We start from the raw sequence: 24,307 nt of genomic DNA, 5'->3' as shown, positions 1-24,307 counted from the left end.
CAATTACACAACAATTTTCGTCATCCATCAATCATTTGGACAAAGTCAAGTCGCTCGTTTCGCTCGCAGCACTTTTTGCTCGCGATGGAACGTGGGCGTCCTTGGCGCGAGGTCGAATGCACCGGCGGGCCAAGCGATCCTGTTTTTTGTTTCGCCCATAAAAATTACCCATAAAACGTTGAGCGATCCCGAATAGTGTGGTACGGAGTAGAGATTTCAGCTATTAGAAAATGTCGAAGAATAATATGTGCGTTAATTTTTCGTACGCGCATTGTTGAAGTCAATTTTTTGTATGTCCGTCAAACTAGGGTTAAAAGGGATACAATAAATGAGATTATGATTCATTTTCAATAGTGATAATTATGGCAGCACCCTAGTTCTTCTTTTATAAAAACCCAGCTGCATCAAACAAGCGGCTGGTGAATGCTTTAAAATGCATAGATTTACAATGAAATAAAAAAAAATGAAATTATTTTGGAATGGTACTGTATAGGTTAGGTTAGGTTAGAAAATTGTTCTGTTATAAAAAAACATATACATTTGAACGCATAACATAACCCCAAAAACACGACAAGATTAAAATCATTATCGGAAGCCCTTATACAACAAATTAATAAACAGTCGTCAAAACCTGTTCTTTGTAAGTTGCAACGCGTACAAAGCTGACATTACGTTGAATAAAATTTTATTTTCGTCTTATTGTCACTGAATATGCAATTTAAAAATGTATTAATTATCGCTGATAACTGAATGTCGAGTTTAAAAGACTACAAAGAAAATGAATATTTAAATTTTTGTTCAAGGTCTTTGTGAAAATCTTTTCTTGGAGATATCCCACTGCGTACTTATTGCGTCTCTCAATACGTGCTTCGTCAGTGTACGTTTTATCGAAATCTATTCAGTGCGCGTAGCCAAGATGGCTTTTTACAATCGTTAACGCTAACGTAATGCATGAGAATGACATATCTTAGCGATAGACTTATCGATACATTATTCACCTGAACTAATATCTATGTGTATTGTTAATTATAATTAGAATATTTTTTAATTTCATTGAGGATATTGTGAGACTCCGTGGTGATGAGTGAATGAATATGGTGAATGAATGAATGACTGCTAGCACATTGCCAGCACTGTGGTATTTAAATTTTCACGATATTGTAGTCCAATGGCTAACATTAACTAATAAGATAGCACGATTCGACTTGACTTGCGACTTGGCAATATGAGTCAGAATGCCAACCGCAGTTCAAAAGCATAGCCTCTTTATTCAATGTTACATAATGTTCAAATGAAGTTCCTACTGTATATTCAGGCGAGCAGTTACCTCGTCTCACCGTTCAGTTGTATTGAAAATAAAAAAAATAAAATAATAATATTAGCCCTGTATTATATACTTGCCCACTGCTGAGCACGGGCCTCCTTTACTACTGAGAGGGATTAGGCCTTAGTCCACCACGCTGGTCTAGTGCGGATTGGTAGACTTCACACACCTTCGAATTTCTTATAGAGAACTTCTCAGGTGTGTAGGTTTCCTCACGATGTTTTCCTTCACCGTTAAAGCGAACGATAAATTCACAAAGAATACACACATGATTTTTTTTTTTAGAAAAGTCAGAGGTGTGTGCCCTTGGGATTTGAACCTGCGGACATTCGTATTGGCAGACCGTTCCACACCCAACTAGGCTATAGCCGCTTTTTTTTTGTATTGAAAATAAATTCACGAAAAACTAGGTCGATGCAATAAAGAAGACTCAACAATAAACTCTAAGATTAATAGCCTTAAGTTCTTATTTACATGTCATTAGTAAGCAGTCGCAATACAGTTTAAAAATCTCATTGTCTGCAAGTGTTTGACGATAAATTGCATTTGATTTTTATTGCGCAATTTATAAACATTATTCTTATTGTTTTCTGTTTATTTAAACGGTTTGGTACCATTATTATTATGTAGGCTCTGAGACGGGACTACTTAAAATATTAGGAAGAGAAAAAATATAACCTTATTTTATTTTAACGGAATATTTTAAACCAAATACTGAGTAGTTTAATTTATTTTCAAAAAGTCTGGAACAGTTGAATGGATGAACTAACGGTCCTCAAATAAACTGCAAATATAATTATTGAACTGGATTGACTATTATTTTATTGCCTAATGTCTCCATTTATATATTTGAGTGTGTAGTGAGGTCTAACGATGTAGGCCGTTGTCGTCAACTAAAAACATCAAATTAATATTAGACAAAACCTCTGTCCGCGTCTAGTCTGTGCCAGTGAGAGTGCCCGATCGCAAGCCAGAACTTTTTGTTCGCGTCCACTAAGGGTAACGATCTAGTTATATCCGACCGGCTGTGTCTGGCCAATGGCGTTTGACAGCGTACACTATTGTGTCTAGCTGTTACCCTGGTACAAAGACCTAGTCGATACCAGAAAAAAAAAGTCTTTTTCTGTCTATCCGGCACTTGTAATTTATTTTTCATAGAAAACAATCTAAGCGACTGCAGTTTTTATTTATTTTTTTTCCTTTTTGGCTTCGCAGTTGAGATGCATTTAGCCAATGTCGAGTTATTATTTATTTATTTATTTATAGCACATCATATACAAAAGTATATAGGCGGACTGAATGCCATAGGTATTTACCAGTCAATCTTAGGGTGGTGCAGAGTTAACATGGTAGGTGCATGAAAAGAAGGTAGAAAATTGTGAAGCAGTTTTTTTTAATTTGTTTCTGAATTCATTTAATACATGTGTAATACGGAATTAGGACATCTGAAAGCATGTACTGTTGTAAATTGCTGTTATCCTAGTCATGCACAGCTGCAATTTGTACTAGGGAACCATAAAAACTCTGTCTTACATCAAACATTGTCTACAATTTATTAATTAGTTTATTATTTAACTTAAGACCTTCCTCTAAGCAAATGGCCTTGAGAATTCCATCCATACATTTTCGGGGCACGAGTGACTGCGAGAATATCCAAAGATTTACGAATAATGCGATTAAAAATCAATTATAGGTCTTTTTGAAAATTTTAAACTACGAAAAAAGTCCCCATTGAATTAACTATTTAATAGTATTGATTGCATATTGAAATTATGTGTACTTTAGGAGAAAATGAAGGGAATCAACAATTTTAGTAGTATTTTTATTGAAAAAATAATGATACAATATTCACAATAAAAAAAAATTAAGCTACCAAAGTATTACAGAAGTATGGCCCCATTCTACCTGATGGTAAATGGAGTGTGTTATACATTACTTAGATGCCGTCAATATTAAGTCTACCACCAGTTCGGGAAGCAATTCTTACCAGAGGAGAACGGGCAAGAAACTAGCGTTGCTCTTTTCAAAATCAGTTTACGGTATAAACTACAGTAAATGATACAGAGAAGAAAACATACAATTGTTTTTTTCGTTGCTGTTTATAAGTTGATTTATAAGCTCGCAAAATAGATAATAAATTAATTTTAAATTTCCATACGAACAACCCTCTCACCACGAAATATACGTCATCCCATCGAACAAAGGCATATTTAATTACCAGTTTCCCCAAAAAGGATCAATGGGTTAAGATGTCGGCCGGACGCTGGCCCAAAAACAAAACGAGATTTGGATACAAAATATAAAACCCGTTCCACACTGACCTGCATTTGTGTTCGTATTTGATTGAGAATTAGGTCGCGTTAATTTACTCTTTCAAATGTCGACGGTTAAAAGGATTAATAACTTAAGCGACATTCTTTTCAAACAATTTTAATTGCCTCGGTGGCGTAGTTGTATTGCATGCGCGGTACGACAGCGCTCTGAGGTCCTGGGTTCGAATCCCGGGTCGGGCAAAATTATATTTGGGTTTTTCTGCTCAGTATCAGCCCGGAGTTTGGAATTTGTGCCTGATATGGCGATAGGCTCGCCCCCTATCACATCATAGGACGGAACACACTTGGCGAAAAGTGGGTGCCTTGGTTGCGCCTCTGCATACCCCTTCGGGGATAAATGCGTGATGTTGTGAGTGTGTGTGTGTGTGTGTGTGTGTAATTTTAACTTATATTAGCGGGATCGACGGTTGAAAGGTTTGACGAAAGCAAAATATTTTTAAAAAAAATTACCTAATATTACCGGGTATTCAGTTACTATACGTTTATTAAACTATATAAGTGGGCACATACAATACGCATTAAAACAATACAAACAATTGCGCGCACCCACGTCGCGTAGCTTTGCCGCCGTGACTCGCGCGCATTTCATGTATTTGCCAAATATTGTTGTAATGCATATTGTTTATGCACTTATATACTGTAATACACATATACTCGATATAATCCTTTATGAATGAAATACAATATTGTTACTTTTTTACATCTGATAATGTAAAACAGGGTCAGTAAGATTAAGAGTTTATTTGCATTTTTAATCGATATTATAATCAGATGCAACACTAACTTCGAATTAATATTATGACTAATGCTTGAACGTAAAGCTCTGGAAATCATGGCTTACCTATGTGAGAGATTTGTTCGTCTTGTCAGAGTTTTAAAATACTGTGCTACTAATATTTATTCACAAATACTTTCCGAGATTTCTAATTTTGTTCTGTTGGTAGGATATATTTTATCAAAGTGTTATAACCCGCCTTATTGCCCACATAAATATGTCGCGTTCCGGAATCGGCCTGTGTATCGGTTCCAACAGCCGGCATATTTGTGACGACTGCTGAAGAATAAGATCCAATATAAGGCATCTTGTATATTGGACCCCAGACCATTTTCGAGTGCAGTGGGCTCGTTTTGCCGCGCTTGTATAAAAAATATCCAAGCCTTTTACATAACTATCCTTTGTAAAAACAAAAGCTTGCGTGTACCACATAATCGGCACTGACATTTAGATAGGTGGACTGAACACATTAACGGCCGGCACGCGACCCCGCCAACAAATGTGTTAATTAAAATACTAGACCAGACTGGTATTTAATGGGAATTTTGTGAAGACATTTGGGTAATTATGCACTACGCTTAAAAAATATGTAATGTTATTGAGCGCCATCTTTGAGAAGGACAGTGTCTCGTTCGAAAGTTTGAGTTGTTCTAAATTCAATTTTTTATAAGAGCAACGTTTCCTATTCTTTTCGTTCGTAAGTTTGAGCTGTTCTAAATTCAAATTTTTATGCCATAGATTCAAAATTTTGAGTTGCAGGCTACAAAAGAAAATTTATATATTTTTTTTATTTTTACTAGGATATTAAATCCTATAAAAGAACTGGCACAAACCGGAAAATAAACAATTCATAATTAATTAACCCATCACAACAAACGTAAAAAACATAAAAAGGTAATTCTTACATGTAAGAAAGTCGTAAATAAATTCCATAAAACCGTAGAACAAAAGATTATTCCTGCAACTAACCTATAAATGTCAGAATACCATGCAATTAACCTTTATTTATCGCAAAAAATATGATGCCTACAAGACTACTGGTGTTGACATTATTATAATAACTTTTTACCGACTACAAGGGTGACAGAATAAAAAATGTATTACATCAATGTTGCCATAATATTAATAACGATAATCTACAAAAATAGTAGTTTTATTATTTTATTTACACGTTTAAAAAAGTCTGAACGGATGAGGTTTTAATGTGTTGGGAAATTAGCTTTATTGAATTTTTTTGCTTGCGTTATTTTTAGACTGCGATGAATTCAGAATTTACGCTACACAAAGATTGGAATTTGCTCTCGATATATCTACAGGCTAGATCGATAATATAATAATATACGTAACTTCGGCGAAACTAGATGCCCTCGTTATTCCTCTACCTAACTTTTCTTAGCTAAAGGTGTCAGCACTTATTATTTCTTTGTTATTTTTCATTGTACATACATATTTAATGTTTTTTTTTTTATATTATTTTTACATCTCCACAATATTTCGAAAGAAAATATATCAAAGTTTCTTTTCACAGGGTGGTTTTCGGCATGCGGATGCCGCGGCGGTGCGCTGGCTTCGCCGCGCGGGTCCATCTCGGCTCTGTTGCGCGCACGCGCATTCGCTCTCGTCTCCCCGCGGGCCATCTCCGCGTACAGGGCGCGACCTGCTTCTGGTAAGGGATTGATAAGCTGTTTAATAAATTCCTTGTTAATGATTCTGTGAAGAGCTAAATAAGTTATGTCAAAGGAATTATTAAATCCATAAATAAAACCTATCACTCTTGTTGAAATTGTTTTTGCCTGACTATTGATGAAAGTAAGTATGTTTTTATGAAAATTACAGAAATTATAAATCCCTATCATCCAATCTTAGTTCCTTAAAGAACAAATCAGCATCACATTTTCCTTAATCGTTTTTCATTCCTTACTGTATTACATATATGATTATCAACTTCTCAGAGGCCATCAAATTCACCATACTCTTTCTTCACACCTATTATCAGCTTACTTCTCTACAACCATCTACTTCCTTCTAGAAAGCGGCAGAGTGGGCGCGCAGTACGAGCGGTCGGCGGCGCGGCCGGGCACGCCGCTCCGACTTGCAGGCGTGTTCGCGGACGGCAGCAAGGCGAAGGCACCCAAATACGCACAGCTTATCGACCCACAGGGGAATGTGAGTAGCTTTTTATTTATTTATTTATTTATCGGTACAGATACAGACAACAGAAAAAAAATTACACTTGCGTCCATTTACTACTGTACACAGCATTCAATTACACAGCTTATAAAAAAAAAAACAATAGTTACATTAAGTTTTAACACTAATACTAACAATAAACATTAATTAATTGAATTAAACCAATTTGAGATCTTAAAAAAAAAACTAGAAGCATTAAATAGGTGATTTGGTTTAAATATCTCTGGCATTGCGTTATACACGTGTTAGATCTTAGACGGTTTTTATGTATAGCTTTATTATAGTATACTTGACTGGTGTTAGACGAGTCCGAATAGCGAAGACCGTACACAATTACCGATATATTGACCGTAAATAATTCATTTGGAAGCATACCAAATATATTTCGTTCTGATTGGTTCATTTTTACTGCCTACCCGAAGATAGTTGATAGGATTATTTGAAATTGGCAGTAAACCAAAATACATACATAATTTTTTTTTGTTTGATATTTATCATTCTTATTAAAACGCAGGAATCAAACAGTACACTCGCAAAATTCATTTTTCATAACCAAATGAACATTAAATATTTTTAATTTACAATGTTACATCTATTAAACAATTTAAATGTTTCTTAAAGGTTCAAATGCCACAATTGTTTACAACTACAATCTAATAAGTTTAGTGGCCATTTCTCTACGATACCTTAAAAGCCCTTCGGACCCTCAATTCCGTGATAGTCATAAAATCTATGCTGCAGGCAACATATTACATACATAACATACTTATATTTTTTAATATAAATTCAACACCATTACATGAATCTACAAAGCTAACAATGGATTTTTTTTGCCATATTAGCGTATTTAAGGGGAGAAGCTATAATGATTTCTTATGTTTACGCAAATGTTAGGTATCGAAATAAAACTAGCTTTCGGATTCTATGATAAACTTACTCACGCCGGCGGAGCCGCGGGCAAAAGCTGATATAATATAATTTCCCAAAGATACAACAATAGTCTTTACTTGATGTATGCACCAAAGTAACTAGTAAAAATCATCGGTTTGTCTATAATTACATGATCTCTACCTTCCATAAACACCCTTAGTGGTGTGCGGAGTGGACCATAAGGTCCACTCATTGAAACCCATAGTATAAACTATGGGTTTCAATGAGGACATTATAAACAGTATTTTGTTGGTTCCTGCGAAGGAAGTGGAAAGAGTTTTAATAAAAAAAAATTACAACGAGAAAAGTGCATGAACATTCGTAAAAGCGGATACACGGAGCGACATGATCGTGAAATTAACCAAGCTTAATTAAAGTTAAATATAACCCACAGTGGGTAGGGAAGAAATATTGGAAAAAGTGGGTTTTAGGCTTTCAGAAAAATCACCCATGCATGCTAAGAGCTAAGAGAAATACTAAAAAAATAAATCATCCTTTCATACTAAGGACACAAGAGAAATGCCTAGAAAACAAAAATAGTGTGTGAATAAACTGTAAGAGCGGTTACATAAACTTAAAGACGCCTCATGTTTAATTTAGCTGACTGATGACTTCCTTATTAACATGATTGAGTTATGAATTATATTTGAACTTATTAATTTCACTTATAACAATAAGAACATATTAAGTTCCTGGTCCTATAGATACAAGCTTTATGGATATCAATAGGTCAAACCTGCTTTACTTGTTAAGTTATCAAAGCTTGCCGAATAGTTTTGGATGAAATTTGACACAAAGATAAACAAATATAAGATATGTCAGAAAAGTTAACAATAGAACTTTTGCTACGGATAAAAATTCTCGCAAATGCAATAAAGACGTAAGGAAAATCATGTGTCTCGAGTTAATATTATTATAAATGCTAAGTCTGATGAACTATAAAAGTCGTTAGTCGCTGGATGCGGGTGGCTTCCAATAGGTCGATCCGAAAATATTTGAGGGAGGTTGTTGTTCAGCAGTGGACATACAGCGGCTGATGATGATGATGATTATGTCTGTCCATTTCGCTTTCACAATTAAATTTGAATCCCAAGAAAATGCGCTACTTTTTTAATATTTGTCACAACTCATTCTCACGCAAGCCCGGCTGCGAGCAGAAGCTAGTGTTATATGTATTAATCAATTATATAATAGGTATAACGGAAACTACGATTTAATTATTAATAATGTAACTTATTTGATTAGACAATTACCTTCTTACACATTTTGTGATTAATGCGATATAAATCTTAGAATATGTATAAATTCATTATACTAGTAAATACGAGTAAAATAGTAACATGTTTGTAAGACCAATGGACAAAACAATTGCAGCAGAGATTTCGTTATGTATCTATAATCAAATAAGAATGAAAAAAAAATATTTAAAACACACGTATAAAAAAATTAAAAAACAATTTAATTTATACACGAAGCACATCCCTTTAAGCAAGTATTCATACGAGAGTTAAACTTGTCCAAGTTAATGTGACTGCGCAGATAGAAGAACGCATTGATTTTATACTGCTGTAATGTAATGAATCGTCAATGGACGGTTTAAGTGATGAGCGGTAGCGGTAATCATGAGCGGTAGCGGAGCGGAAAATTATTTGGTTGCGTTAAAATAAATCTGTTAGATGTTGTGTTTCAAAATATTTTAGATGGTATATTTTATTTATTTATTTAATTAATATTCGATAAATATAATTTTGCTTTAAAATAAATTAACACTAAACGTAACACAATCCAGCAAAATATCCACATTAAAATAGCAATTATCAAGCCAAAAAGTGAATAAAAACTGGAATAAAAATATAAATAAAAACAAGAAAATCTGAAATATTACATAAAAATTTAAACCAAATAGTGCCATGCCGTGATATTACCTATATAAACGAGCAAGAGTCTCTTGATCAGTCAGCTGGGCCCTTATTCTGTATGATAGTGTAAACGCGTAACGCGGCCGTGTCATGTTATCTCCGAGAAATGTGCGTGGAATGGTATTCTGTAAGCCAAATTTCTATAGTCCTAAACATGATGCGTTGTGTTACGTGCTTGTTACACACTGTCAAAATAACGTGCGGGATAGAGAATAAGGCCCCTGATGAATATAATTAGTGACGGCCGTGTCTCTATAAGCTTATTACCTAATGTTAATTAGCAAAATATTACTTTTAGCACCATTTATATATTTTAGAACCGTGAATGCGATGCTAGACTTCATACATTGCATTCATGCAGGCTAGCATACATTGGATTAGGATTGATTATAATTAATTTCGGGCGTTAAGGAATAGGAAAGGTAGTCAATTATTCCGACCTGTCAGTAACATTTACTACTAGGAAGATGGCACATTGTTTTTCTGGGCGACAAAGGTGCTATTTTAGCATTTTTTAAACTTAAAAATATTATCATTTTAAATATAATGGCCGTGGTGACAACTTTTAATAAGGCTAGGTGCGTCCAACCGCAAGCGTTAGCATCGATCTATATGTACTACGTACTAGATTTGGCGTTCCGAATATTCACTGTGTTCAACTGAATTGAACTGCAATCAATTCAAACTGACTTTAGTACCTATTATCGATATTGACAGCTTATGGTTGTGTAAGGAGTGGCGCTCATGATATAACAACTCGAATCAAAGTGTAAACCTATATTTGAATGAAAAATATTAGTCAAAGGAAAATTATTTGTTGTTCAATTGAATAAATAGGTTATAACAATGACGTTTTGGTAGCCATTTTAGTTCAGATTTTGAACAAACAGTTTATATGGACGTTCGTGTCTATAAAATATGCGTCAATGAGCGTTAGCGGAACATCCCAAAACAATACCCGCTTTCTCCCCTGACTTCTCCCACACACGTACGTAACTTTATGGCCGTGCGAGGGTCGATTAATCAGGTGCCCAGCCCGGGACAAAGCGTACTTCCATTAGAATAGTCCCGGCGATTTTTATCATTACTTATTGAGTTGAACAAGAGTTACTGCGCATGCACGTTTTTTAAATGAATTATACAAACACGATAGTTAGAATACTTACAAACCGTATAAGCCAGGCCTTTATTTATTTATTTATTGGATTTTTAAGGGAAACACACAAGCAATAATGAATAACATAAAGCAAATTAAGTCGCACATGGCTCAATTAAGTTTCCACAATTATTTAGCTCTTTTATTAAATTAAATAATTATTTTTAATTCTCAGTTTTATGTTTATAGGAAATTACCCGCCACCAAGAACAGTTTATAGAGTTATATCCCTGTATACAAGAAGTTAGTTCCTTTTCTTTTCCTGTTTTTTGACACTCACTACTTACCTAATTTCAATGGCTTATAACTTGCGGATTTTTCAACAAAATTCAATGGTTTCTTCTATTTTAGACTTTATATGTCGTATATATTTTTGCTACAACCGGATAATTAGGCTAATCCCGGAATGCGACACTCACGTGGGCCACTATGGCGGGTTTACAAAATTCCTACAACGATGATTTTTTCCCTTTTATTTGTTAATTGTATTGAAATTAAACTAATTTTCGGATTCTATCGCGGTCAGTATTTTTTTTTGTCTCCCGACGTTTCGAAGATTTTGCAGCCTTCATGCTCACGGGAGGGACTGATGAACAACACCTCAGTCCCCCGTGTTAATTTCAATGCCTAACATTCGCGTAAACATAAGAAATCATTGTCAATTGTAGTTTTTGACGATTTCCTCGGGACCATATCTTGAGTAATTTCTGAAGAGACATTATAAGTCTTACTTATAAACTTGTTTTAGCGTTAAGAAGTGGTTAAGAATTGCTTTAATAGTTGTCAAAAACATCACCGGTTCCTAGTTTAATCCTTATTAAGAGGCAAGATGGCAGGTTTGACTTACAGCTGATCGAGTAAATTTGTGTTTTAACTAAGCATAGCTATGCGAAAAATTTATAAGACTGTAAGTATATGTCTAGATAGACATTTTAAAAATGCCTTAATGATATCTATAGCTAACTCATAGTTGCAATCTAAACGATGCAAAAGTTTGTTGTTTTAAAAACCTAAAGACTAAGGAAGTACTAAAAATAAATCGTAAGAAGTAGAGATTCATTTTCATTCTCTGAGAAATATATTTATTATAGATTATACATTTTTGTTACTCTTTGAATATAAAAAGTTGCAGCTTAAAGATCCCGTATCCAAAATTATATAAGAGTGGCCGTTCCCCAAAAAGTCTATATTTTATTTTAAAATCCCATTTGCCATAACGAAAACAAATCAAAACACATCATTATTAAAGAAACGTAAAATTATATTCCAATCATGGACACCATGAGATTGCGTTGTGCATAATCAAAAAAAAAGTAATAAAGTCTTCACACTCAAAAGAACATAGCGTTCTTTGTCTATTTTTGTTCGACAACCCATAGTAACGCAACAGGATCCCTACAGTATAGTTCTTGCAAACTTACCCCGTAAACGCACACGCGAAAACCATCCCTACTATACCGGTATAACGCCAAACCAACCGCAGTAATTGTTAAAGGAATGCACGGGTCGTGCAAAATTACTATTACAGCTTACACAAGCGATACCAAACCTTACCACATACAAGTAAAGTCTAAAATACGTTGTAGCGTTATTGTTTCGTTTGCACAGGGCACTGTCCTCGATGAACCTTGTTGTTAGGACTCCGAGTAGGGTTGTCACGATTTCGAAAAGAAAGTGTTCGCCTTTTTTTATCGAGTTCTCGGTAATAGGCAGGTTAGTTAGAATTACTATTGTATAAGTGGCCATTTAGGGATAAGTAGGTGTGATATGTATTCCGGTAATGAGAATACGGATTATAGTAAAGGTTTTTGCAGGGCAGTTTACTGATAAATTTGTGTCGAAGTATGGTGAATGAGGTTAGATACAAATGCAGCGACACGGCATAATTGAATTGAGCATAATGGTAATGACTTTTATCGTAATTTAGTAGACATTTGTGAGGGTTTTTGGTTGTTTCTTTGAAGTTAATGCTGACAAAGTTTGGATGAAATTTGGCACACAGATAGGGGGTCATCCGCTTTGAGGAAGACAGTCGATGGCAAGCTGGTCTAATTTGGCATTTGAGCAAACAGATTATAATCAAGTATATATGTACTCAACCATGTTTTATATAGACACATAGCCTATTCTATAGAGTTAAAGTATAGTGGAAGTTTTATATCAGATCATTTCTTCGTGGGAATACATGCTTGAGATTTCTCCATAAGAATTTCAAAGGTATGTGAAGTCCGTCGACACTATTCCAAAGTTGTGGACTAAGGCCTAGATCCTCTATAGTAGAGGCCCGTACCCAGCAGTGGGACAGAATGCTACAGGGCTGGTGTTATTATAAGAGACATTTATATTGGGACAAGAAATAATTTGTGTGTATAAACAAGTTTATCGCTCGATTTGAGTAACGAAATATACTACTCAAAACAATTAGGTGGACAAGATTTTGATCCTTTCTATTGTTTAAACTATAACTAGGTTTAAAATGTTTTTAAGATAATCGTTTCATCATTTTTTTATTACTACAATTAATAAAAACACCTCATTGTTGGTGAAAAACTCATTAGTCATAATTAAAATCTTAAGCAAAAAGTTTAGTTCTAATTTAAAGTTTTGTTCACCTAACTGTTTTGAGTGGTAAATGAATTGAGCAATTAGATGGCCTATTGGCTCCAATGTCCAATAACTACATTAGTGACAGACAAAAGAGATAGAGCTATAATAACTGTCTAGAGGGATTGCCACTTTTAATTACCTTGTAAGTCATTTTCAGTTATTTATCCAATATGTTTTTTTTGTTCTCTCTTATCTATACTAATATTAAAAATAAAAATATTCGGGAGTTTGTAGGTTTATAGCGGCTGATTAGCCGCTATAAACTCAAACCTCTGAAACTATTGAACCAATTTTGAAATTTTTTTCTCTAATAGGAAGCTACATTACTCCTGAATGCTATAGGCTACTTTTTATCCCTGAAAATCCTTTCCACGCAGGCGGAGTCGCAGGCAAAGGCTATAAGTAATATTTATAAACATCTATTTATACAATATTATTAGCGTAGCTTTTAATAGCATCTGTGGAGATCGGACAGAAAAATGATAGGTCGCGAATTCGGTTTCATATTTTTTTGCCTGTAAATATTAATTTCTAGTATGTCTCTAAAAATTCTAAAATAATTTACGGTGCTCATAGTAACTAATTTTTGGACTGTTCTGTCATAATTTTTAATTTATAGTTTTCATAGTTCCTAATACGAAGTATAAAAGCATTAAAATTGAATCTAGCTAGAGGTGAGACTGTTTTGAATAAAAAAAAATCAAAATTTCTGTAGTTGTTTCTGCGAACTCAAACGAGCGTAGCCTTAAATGGATGGATGAACTTGGAAAGGTCGCGGGTAGGGTTGTCACTTCATGGTTTTTATAGAGAAAAATATTATATATTTTATGAAGAATGTACTTATTATAAATATTGCATTGACGCTGGTTGCGTCTATATTAGCATCAGTGCGGGCTAAGGTATGATTTCATTATCAAAAAAAATCTTTTCTTAGATTTTAATAAATTTTTTTACCAATATTTTATTTTTATTAATACCCTATAAAAATATCTCTCCATCAATTTGTACTCGGAATTATTTCGAGACAAAATTCTTAGATTTTTTTATAGCTTTAAAAGCAATAACCCTTAAACATCGCAAAATAAACACTCAATAACCCTAAAATACAGCTTAATAACTACCTATCCAATACCTAAACCCTATCTCTAAATTGCCGCAAAATATCCACGCCATAACCCTAAAATGCACTTCGTCCAACCCTATAACAGAATGACGTGAGGTGTCTTTTGTTTATGGTGTAATGAGACCCTTAATTATTTAAAAGTGCCCGTTTAAGTCCCGTCTGTGGTGCACGAGGCATTATCACACATGCGTACGCGCACATACATACTACATGCATACGATTACAGTGAACTCTAGACTCCAGGAAAATGGGTTTAGACGCTAATGATTTTGAACTTTCACATGCATTTCTTAAGGTATATTTTAAAACATAATACAAATTCGAGACAGCTTCGGGAAAATAGTATTTTCTTAAAAGATTTAGAACTTTATTTGAAAATTGATAAGGTAGATTTTTGTATACAGTTCATGGCGCAGCGATTGTCAACCTGTGGAAGTCAGGTTGGATACTTCAAATAACAAATGTAGTATAATAGTTTTTAGGGGTTTTGGAAAAATATAGTCCGTAAAGTCCTACATTCGGCTCCTAGTTTAGTATATTTTGGGTTTTAAAATGTGCCTTTCAGTATTTTCGAATAAGGTCATGGTTTGGGGTATATTCTTTATTTAGCAGCAAAATCCAAAATATTTGCCGTGAAGTCCTACATTCGATTCCTAGATCATTATATTTTAGGCTCTAAAATGGTGCCTTTCAATATTTTCGAATAAGGTCACAGTTTTGAATTATCCTAGCATGAGATGAATGTACCGTTGGCGCAGTGTTCAAATGTGGGTGTACTGAAGCACGTGGGTTCAAATCCCGGACGAGTCCCACTTTAGTAGATAACTGTTTAGTATTACATAATGAAGATATAACTGTAAGTTCCGCTTTGAACCAATGTTTGCTGGAAGATTTTAGCCTATGGATGGTCTGGTCCAAACGTTTGAACCGAGTCTGGTCCAATGTTTGCTGGAAGACAGCCTATGGATTGTCAAGTCCAGACGTTTGAACCAAGTTTGGTTCAAAATTGGCTAACTAAGGCAACGAGGCAGTTACATTTCTTTAAAAAAGAAAAACAGCCAAAACTAAAGCGATAATCACAGATTACAAATCGTTCGTAAAAAACAAATCAACGAAATGATAATTATCGATTTTGTAAATCGATTTTATAACGCGTAACACTACAAAAAGTGCAGATGATTTATGACAGGTCCCGATAGCGTGGATAATCTATGAGATTTCTCGAGATCTTGATTCGTTGATATTGCGGTGATCGGTGGAAGCGTGACGTTGTGGAATAGGCTTTATATCGATTTTATTATTTGTATCGATTTAACAATTATAATATCGATTTTACAATCGTTTATATTTTTCTGGCCCAGTTTAGGGTTAATCAAAGCTCCCAGTCAACCATACAGATCCACTTAAATATTTCAGTAACTGCTTCACAAACCTACCTCTATCCCCCCCCCCCCTCCACCTCTGAAGCAATTCTTGTGCGCTCCGTCTCCACACCGAATGCACGCCCATGCGGCTCTAGCACACAGCTAACCGTGTATACCTCATGCTTGCCAATTCACATTGAGGCCTGTAAGGGCTCACGAACAGTTCCTAGGCTTCTCCTACCATCCTAAGACGTTTCCTCATCCTTTCCCCATACTTTCTTCCCAGCTATCCCCTTCTAACTTTCCTGGACCCTGTAGTCGCTAAGTTGGAGGATTCCAGTATCCCATTCGCGGGTTTCTGTTTGACCGCGGGGTTTAAAAAAAACCTACGTTTATTTTTATGTTTTAAATTTAGCACAGCCTCATCTAGTCCAAACTCACCTAGACCGATGATCGAATGAAAAAACTTAATAACTACAAAGTCACCAGCCCTATAAAAAGCGCAAGTCTGTAAGATAAATAATGCCCCTACACAAAAAGCATGCTATTTTATTCCCTTTTTAATTTTACACCTGTCACATCACAAGGATAATTGGACCTTAGTCTATAAATAGCTGATCCCGGTTGACTTATAAACACGCCTTTATAATGTGATGTTTAAGTAGAGTTATGCGTGAGTCAATGTTTTTATTAAAATTGCTTACATCGGTTCATGTGTATTAAACATTTTTTTCTTATTTTATAATCAACTGTAATCTTAATATTACTAATTGTTTGCGTAACATAGGATTCTTTGTAAATGCTTGCTTTAATGGTGAAGGAAAACATTCTGAGAAAAATTGCATACCTGAGAAGTTTTCATAGGAATTTTGAGGGTGTGTGAAGTCTACCAATCCGCACTACAGCGTGGTGGACTAAGGCCCTCTCAGTAGACGAGGCCTGTGCCCAGCAGAGGGACAGTAAGTAACGTAGGATATAAAAATATTTATATTTAAACTCTTGCAAGAAATATAAAGCATTTTTTTATTTATATTTCAGTCCAATACTGGCTGGTTATCAATATTAAAATAAAAAACTAATATATACTACCGCAGCCTTCCCAATAATGTTTTCAGAGAAATTGTTTAACTCACAAAAGGGGTTTCGGAACTTTAGACTCCTAAGAATTAGATTAAGCAACACCAACTTACCCCTAATTCCATGAAATTTACATCATACCTGCTTCCATCCCGAACTTTAATAAGAACGTCAAATTGGTCAGTTTTTATGAGTCTAGACCAATTTAAAAATGTCTGTCCCTAACCTAGCGTTTAAGGTCTGGTTTCCGATACAAACTGTTTTCAAAGTGACGTGTGATGGTGAAAAATTGCCTGGCGGTAATGGTATTTCTTATTTATAATAGGGGCTGACCCCAGGTTCAAGCTTGACTGATAGCTTCAGGTAATAGAACAGTTTTACGACTATAAAAATAATTTGAAAGGATTCTAATAGTTCAAGTACCAGGGCATCAGAATTGTGTATGATGTAAATGAAACAAAATTAAATTATATCAATTAAAATTGATAAAATCGGATAATATTATATTGTCATTTTTTATGAATGCTCAAGAAGCCGTTTTAGGTGAAGGGTTCCTCCAAGAACTGCCATGCCTCCTTTTGTATAGGGATGATAAAGATTTAAAAAACTAATCAATACTTTTGTACATGAGACGAATAATTTCGAAGAAAACAATATGACTGTTAATGTAAATATTCATGTTTTTGAAATTTATAATTATTGCTTGGTTTAATGATGACGAAAAATAAAGTTTTCTACATAAGAATTTCGGAGGTATGTGAAGTCTGCGAAGTGTCAATCGGCCAGCGTGTTGAACTAAGGCCTAAACTCTCTCAGTATTTGAGAATTCCTGAGCTCAGAACTACAGTATGTAATGTAGAGCTGATAATATTATTATGTTAATATAATTTGAGTTTCGCGAAAAGGTTTCCAATTGATATATAGCTAGTGCTCGCGGTTTTGCCCGGTGGAAAATTTTTCCGGGAAAAATAGCCTATAGCACTTAGAAGTAATATTATAGCTTTTTATCCCTGGAAAAAGTTTCTGAGGTTAGCACGTTGAAACAAACAAACTCTTCATGTTTATAACATTCGTATAGATTTGCTAATTCCCCTTTTTTAGGCAAAGCTGCAAACATAAAGCTTCTTTTAGCACGTAAATATAATTTCAATTCTCATACAATTTTACACTTTATTACCAAAGTAATTGATGTTAATATTACATTAAAAGCACAAGTTTACGGCCGAAGTAATTATTTTGTAACAATTTCCTTATTACGGCACGGGAATATTTATTGTTTAGTTCATATTAATTTGACTGCCTTGGTGGAGGATTGTCTGCGCGGTAAGATATCGCACTGAGGTCCCGGTTCAAACCCCGCGTTGGATAAAATGTTTTTTTTTAATGGGGGCAAACGAGCTTACGGTTTATTTATTTATTTATTTTGAGAGTTTACAACAGAGAACACACATTACATTATTTTCACATGTAGCAGTATAACGGCAGAAGATAGCTGTGTTTCTCTACTTACAGTAAACTACAGCATGCATCATAACTTACATATTATTAATTTAGAATTTAAAAGATTATTATAATTATTTTTTAAATTATTATTATTTTTTAAGTTAATATTAATTTGCATGGTTATCTTTAAAGTGATCCAGCAATAGACTGTTGAATGTAGACATGGTATTGCTAAAGATATCTATTGGTATTGCTAAAGATATCTATCTATGTCTTCCGAAACAGAAATTTACCTGATGGTAAGTGATCAATGTTCATGATCATCTGCAATATTAGAAGGCATAGAGATGCGTTGCTGGTCGTGTAGGTGGAAATACGTTTTTTTTAAGGTAAATGGAAATGAGCTTGCATCCTATTACATGGGTTATGTAGCTGTCGTCTGATTGCCTCGATATTTGTAATGCGTACGCGGTACGAGTGGGACTATCGCACAGCGGGCCTGGGTTCGAATTGGGCTAAAAATTATCGTGACTGGGTTTTTCCATCTGAAAAATTTAGTCGTAGCTCGAAGTCAGGAAGTTGGCAGTTTGATACCACCGTGCTTCGGTGAGTACGTAAAGCCGTTAGTACTGCGCCTGATCTCTCTGTTCATGTCGCATAGCCGTAGCACCGGACTGTGAGAGTGAAGGAACAGAGAGTGTACCTGTGTATTGCACATACTCTTGTGCACTATATCTCCTGCGTACTTGGCTGATCTCCGTTCAGATTGGATGCCGTGGCCGAAATTCAGCTAGGAGAGATTTATTCATGGCTCTCGAAATATTGGTATACGTCTACCTACCCTTTAAAAAGGCGTGATGATTTGTTCTCCAGTCCGGCACAAATCTCACAAGCAAAATACTTTCGTAAACAATTTTTGTAAATCATATGCTATTATAAACTTTCTTTTGTCATCAAACACCATAATGGCGTCCAATCATAATGTAATTTCTCATGCTGCGAAGACGTTTGTAGTGGGACAAATGTTTGCATGATTAGCCAATGTTTGTGCCATATATGGGAAAACACTTCAAAAAACAGCAATTATACAGGGTCATTTTGACATCGCGTTACTAAATGAAACCACATACTTATCTACTTGGGAATAACACTTTACAATAAGTTACTTGAGCCATGGATGTAAAATAAAAGAGTTTAAGTTTCGAACAAAATAAATATTAATAAAAAGTAATTTTAATTTGACGCCCCTGAAAGCCACTACTACTACTCTAGGAGAACACGTCGCAGCGGCAACATCATACTTTCAGTCAGAAATACACTCACACACACGCCATATTCGCATTAATCTATAAAATGATCAAAAAATCACAAAACTAAAACCAGGATTTTTGGTGAAAATATTAGTTATTAATGGATAATTTTTGGCACAATGTCAGCAAAGGTGAAAACGAGTATGTGGTTTCATTTAGCAACGCAATGTCAAAATGACCCTGTATATTGAAATAAATCTTTCGGAGTTTATAACGGTTTTATATTATAATTTTCTTTGGACGTTTCGAAGACTTCAACCTTTATGGTCACGGGGAATTGATCCATTTTGTGAGCTTCCCTTGCGTACTTTGCGTAAACGGTTAAAGTTATGTAACAATTATGTATGGCGGAATTAATAATAATAATATCAGCCCTGTATTATATACTTGCCCACTGCTGAGCACGGGCCTCCTCTACCACTGAGAGGGATTAGACCTTAGTCCACCAAGCTGGCCTAGTGCGGATTTGTAGACTTCACACACCTTCGAAATTCCTATAGAGAAGTTCTCAGATGTGCAGGTTTCCTCACGATGTTTTCTTTCACCGTACGGCGGCGGAATTATTTCCCTTAAAAAGTTCTAAAAACAACAACACGATAAACCCAAAAACTACCCAATGGATCTCTATGAAATTTGGTATGGAGATAGTTACTTTAGGAAGGACTTAGCTATACTCTATTTCTATATAAAACAAAGTCCCCCACCGCCCTGCCTATCCGAACCTGATAAACTCAAAAACTACCCAATGGATCTCTATGAAATGTACGGAGATAGTTTGAGACCCTGGGAAGGACATAGCTATCCTCAATTTTGTGAAAATATATAGCACTTTTATTTCGGAAAACTCTTTCACGTGGTCGAAGCGAACATATGCTATGTTTTATAAACAAATCCAAATAGATTAATAACTATGGATTAACCAATAGATTGCTTAAAGCAGATTCAAATGCGCGGGCATGCGCGACGGCAGCTAATTTTCATAGCCGAGCATGTTGCAGCGTTCTGGTTAAACCATCTTTTGTCTTCCCACGGGAATATCGACATAGGTCCAGCGACTAACAGCTAGAGTCTGGCCATCGAGTCGTGTTACTGAAATATAGCGGCAAATTAAAAAAAAATCTACGCTTTGTAACCCCTTGAAAATTAAAAAGATGAGTTTATCTTATAGTTGTATTTTTATAAAAAAATATTGTTTATTTTAACGATCTTAAATAAAAACATTAGTCACTTGATGTTTACCCGCGGTTATAAGGTATATATTTTTTAATTTGTCGCCATACTTTCTGTGCCGCGATTTGTTGGCCAGATTCTATGTGATTCTGGGTTCGATTTTCGTTAAAACCTAATTTTAAGCCGTCCGCATAGCGGCCACCGTACACAATTTGTTAAAACTTGCCATAGTGGCCCATGTGTGTCGCGTTCCGGGATCTATGCATATTCGGTTTAAGCAGGACGGCATAATTGTGTCGACTGCCGAGGGGTAATCATCTCTCATCAGCCGATATTTTCTTTGGACTCCACGAGTCCACTCCACTTACCATCAGGTGCAGTGGGATCAATTTGTCGTACTGTATAAAAGAATTGTCTTTGGTTTAGTAGCAACGTATAAAAGGGCTTTGGGACTAGATTTATGCATGGGAAGTTGGACATACGGCGATAAGTCAAGAAATCCTAATTTCGATTCCCAGGTGACACAAATATTGGGATAAAAAGTAGCAGTCCTGTTAATCCTGAAGTTGGTTAAAAAATTGAATTTATGCTTATCTTTATTCAGGTTTCTATTTTTCCTTATTTTATTCTAAAATTCGAAACTAGTTTATTGTATTCTCACGTAGCGCCATCTCTTATTAATGTCCTGTAAACAAACAAAAATTCAAATCGTGCATCACGAAACATTAAATTCAATTTACAAAGGTCACCTCCCTGATTCAATGACTTAAATGGTCAGTTAATAATGTGGGAACAGTGCTCACCTGCTTAACAATGTAAAACAAAAGCATTCTTAAAAGAAAGAAATAAGGTCGGTTTTAGTGTAGTTGATTTTCACTTATTGGTATTCGAAAATTATGGGCACGTATGAGTGACAGAGTTGGGTCGCGTTCCTTATGCATCGCACGAAATCATCACTCACTTATCCAATTAATCATACAAAAACAAACTCTATTAATTATAACTTACAATTCAATTTACGGTATCCAAAAAAGGAGGAGCGCCATCTTGCTTTTGCTGTCACAAAATGGTGCACATGGGATTGTGAACTTCATTTTAATGCAAATAAAGACGTTATTATTTGTTTTGTTTGTCTGTTTTGGCGTTGACAACTCTTTGTTTCGGCCGACTTTGTTGTTTATGGTTGTGAATACAGAGTGCGAGGTGTCACAATTTTATTACACTCAGGCAAAGGAAAACAGAACATAAAACTTCACAAGTGAACATAAAAAGGCGGCACATGTTGCAAGTGTTCATAAGATGAACTAGCTAGATATTGCTGGGTAACCCAAGCAATATCTTATGCACACTTCAGCTGGACCGTGTATTTTTTATATAAAAAATAGCCCATGTTATAAGACCAATCCAAAAATTAACCAAAGAATTATTAGTATTAGTATTAATGATTTTTGGGTAGATAAGTATTATAAGTATTATTTAGTCAATCTGTTGCATTGTTGTAAGGTTAGACAAACAGAAGTTTAATTATATTAGATGTAGATAGTAAATTAACAGTTGTTTATGTCAACTGTGTATGAACCTTCCTATCTTCCTGTTTACGAAACGTCGCGTCGGGAGAAAATTAAAATATAAAAACTGTGATAAAATCCGAAAAAAATAGTTTAATTTTAATTAACAATTACGTAAACATAAGAAATCATTGAACCTTCCTATCATTCGTTTATTTGAATGTTTTATGCTACTTTCTATTCCAAAAACTGTTTTTTACGCAAGCCGAAACCACGGCCAGAAGCTAGTTTTAGAATGTCTATATGAAAAAGCATAAGGTTTGATAAAAATGTCAAACTATCGTCTTAACTTAACAGTCCCAAACATATCAAAACCATCGTAAAAACGAGCCAATCAGAACGATTATTTTTTGACATGCATACAAATGATTTACTGATTGGTTCATTCTCGGGATCGCGTTGGAGATTAAGATTGAGAACATTTATGGCAAATTACATGCCTTACACCGTCTAAAAAGCGGCGATAGCCTAGTTGGGTGTGGAACGTACTGCCGTGACGAATGTCCGCAGGTTCAAATCCATGGGCACACATCTCTGAGTTTTCTAAAAAAAATATGTGTGTATTCTTTGTGAACTATCGATCGCTTTAACGGTGAAGGAAAACATCGTGAGGAAACCTGCATACCTGAGAAATTGTCTATAGGAATTTTAAGGGTGTGTGAAGTCTACCAATCCGCTCTAGGCCAGCGTGATGGACTAAGGCCTAATTCCTCTCAGTAGTAGAGGAGGCCCGTGCCCAGCAGTGGTACAGTAAAAGAGGGCTGATGATGATGATGTATACGGTCTGATTTTTAATCCATCCTGGATTCCGGGGGACTTTGACACGGAACAAGTTATTCCTTAGAAAAATAAATAATTATGCAGTTTGTTGTTAATGCCACGTTTCAAATCCCAGACAGTCACGACATGGGGAATGCCGGCATTGTATCCGGGATTATATGACGGATTTATTACATTAATGACGTTACATTAAGAATCATCGGTCAGTTCCCCTAGGTACAAAATTCCTTGGGAATATTTCGAGAAAAAAGGTTGATATGCTAAATTTTGTATCTGTGCGAATATTGACATCATAAGGTGTTAAATTCACCATAGTAACACACGTTGTTGCGTTTCATGAACACCCTGTATATCTGGTTCGGTTAGTATAAAAGAGGCCGGCATAATTGTGTCGACTCGCGAGGGTTAATCATCTCTTATCAGTCAATACTGTTTGGATCCCACTCCACTTACCATCAAGTACAGGCAATCTTTGGCGTGCCCACATACAAAATAAAATATTATAGTGTGCCTTTCTGGGAAAGTTTGATAATCAAGGACATGGTCTCTTGTGTGCCAAATTTCATCAAAATCCGTTCAGCAGTGTCAGCGCATACTTCGAATAAACATCTTCACAAACTTCCTCATAATGTTAGAATTAATATTACTAAACTATCAGAATGCGAATAAAATTAAAAGTACATTCAACTTCGACATTCTGTTAACTGGTTCATTCAGTATGTCACGTAAGGTTATGCTGATTCCGTTTGACCTACTTATTATGTTTTAATGAATATATTAATATTGTTATATAATTATAAGCTATGTATTCGTAAATTAGTGGTAGGATATATTTTATATCCACCTGGATAGCGATCACCGTACGCAAAGTGTTAAAACTCATAGTGGTTCACGTGTGTCGCGTTCCGGGATCAGCCTGTGTATATCCGGTTCCAACAGGCCGGCATAATTGTGTCGACTGTCAAGGGGTAATCATCTCTCGTCAGTCGACATTCTACTGGACCCCACTCCACTTACAATCAGATGCATCGGGGTCACACTTCCGTGCACGGATAAAAAAATACCAATAGAATGACGTAAATATAGAGAAAAAGGAAGTTAAAAGTGTACGGTCATTGTGAGGTATAAAAAAATGTCGAACATAATAACTTTATTTGCTTAAATATAGAGCTCGTGAGTTTGTTTTTTAACAATATAGATTGTAGAAATTATTTCACAAAGCTACATATTACATATCT

At 35.2% G+C, this 24,307-nt stretch overlaps 1 protein-coding gene across 1 annotated transcript in view; it reads left to right on the top strand.

The window, feature by feature from the left end:
* Window positions 1-24,307, top strand: part of LOC115444470 — a 121,680-nt gene that overhangs the window by 87,944 nt on the left and 9,429 nt on the right. Inside the window, 2 exon segments of the mRNA XM_030170240.2 lie at window positions 5,961-6,098; window positions 6,462-6,598. Coding sequence (XP_030026100.2) covers window positions 5,961-6,098; window positions 6,462-6,598 — 275 coding nt within the window.

The sequence above is a fragment of the Manduca sexta genome, chromosome 4 (assembly GCF_014839805.1).
Source record: "Manduca sexta isolate Smith_Timp_Sample1 chromosome 4, JHU_Msex_v1.0, whole genome shotgun sequence".
NCBI classification, from domain to species: domain Eukaryota; kingdom Metazoa; phylum Arthropoda; class Insecta; order Lepidoptera; family Sphingidae; genus Manduca; species Manduca sexta.
The sequence above is the reverse complement of the archived record's forward strand: the minus strand, read 5'-3'. Positions and strand labels throughout refer to the sequence as shown.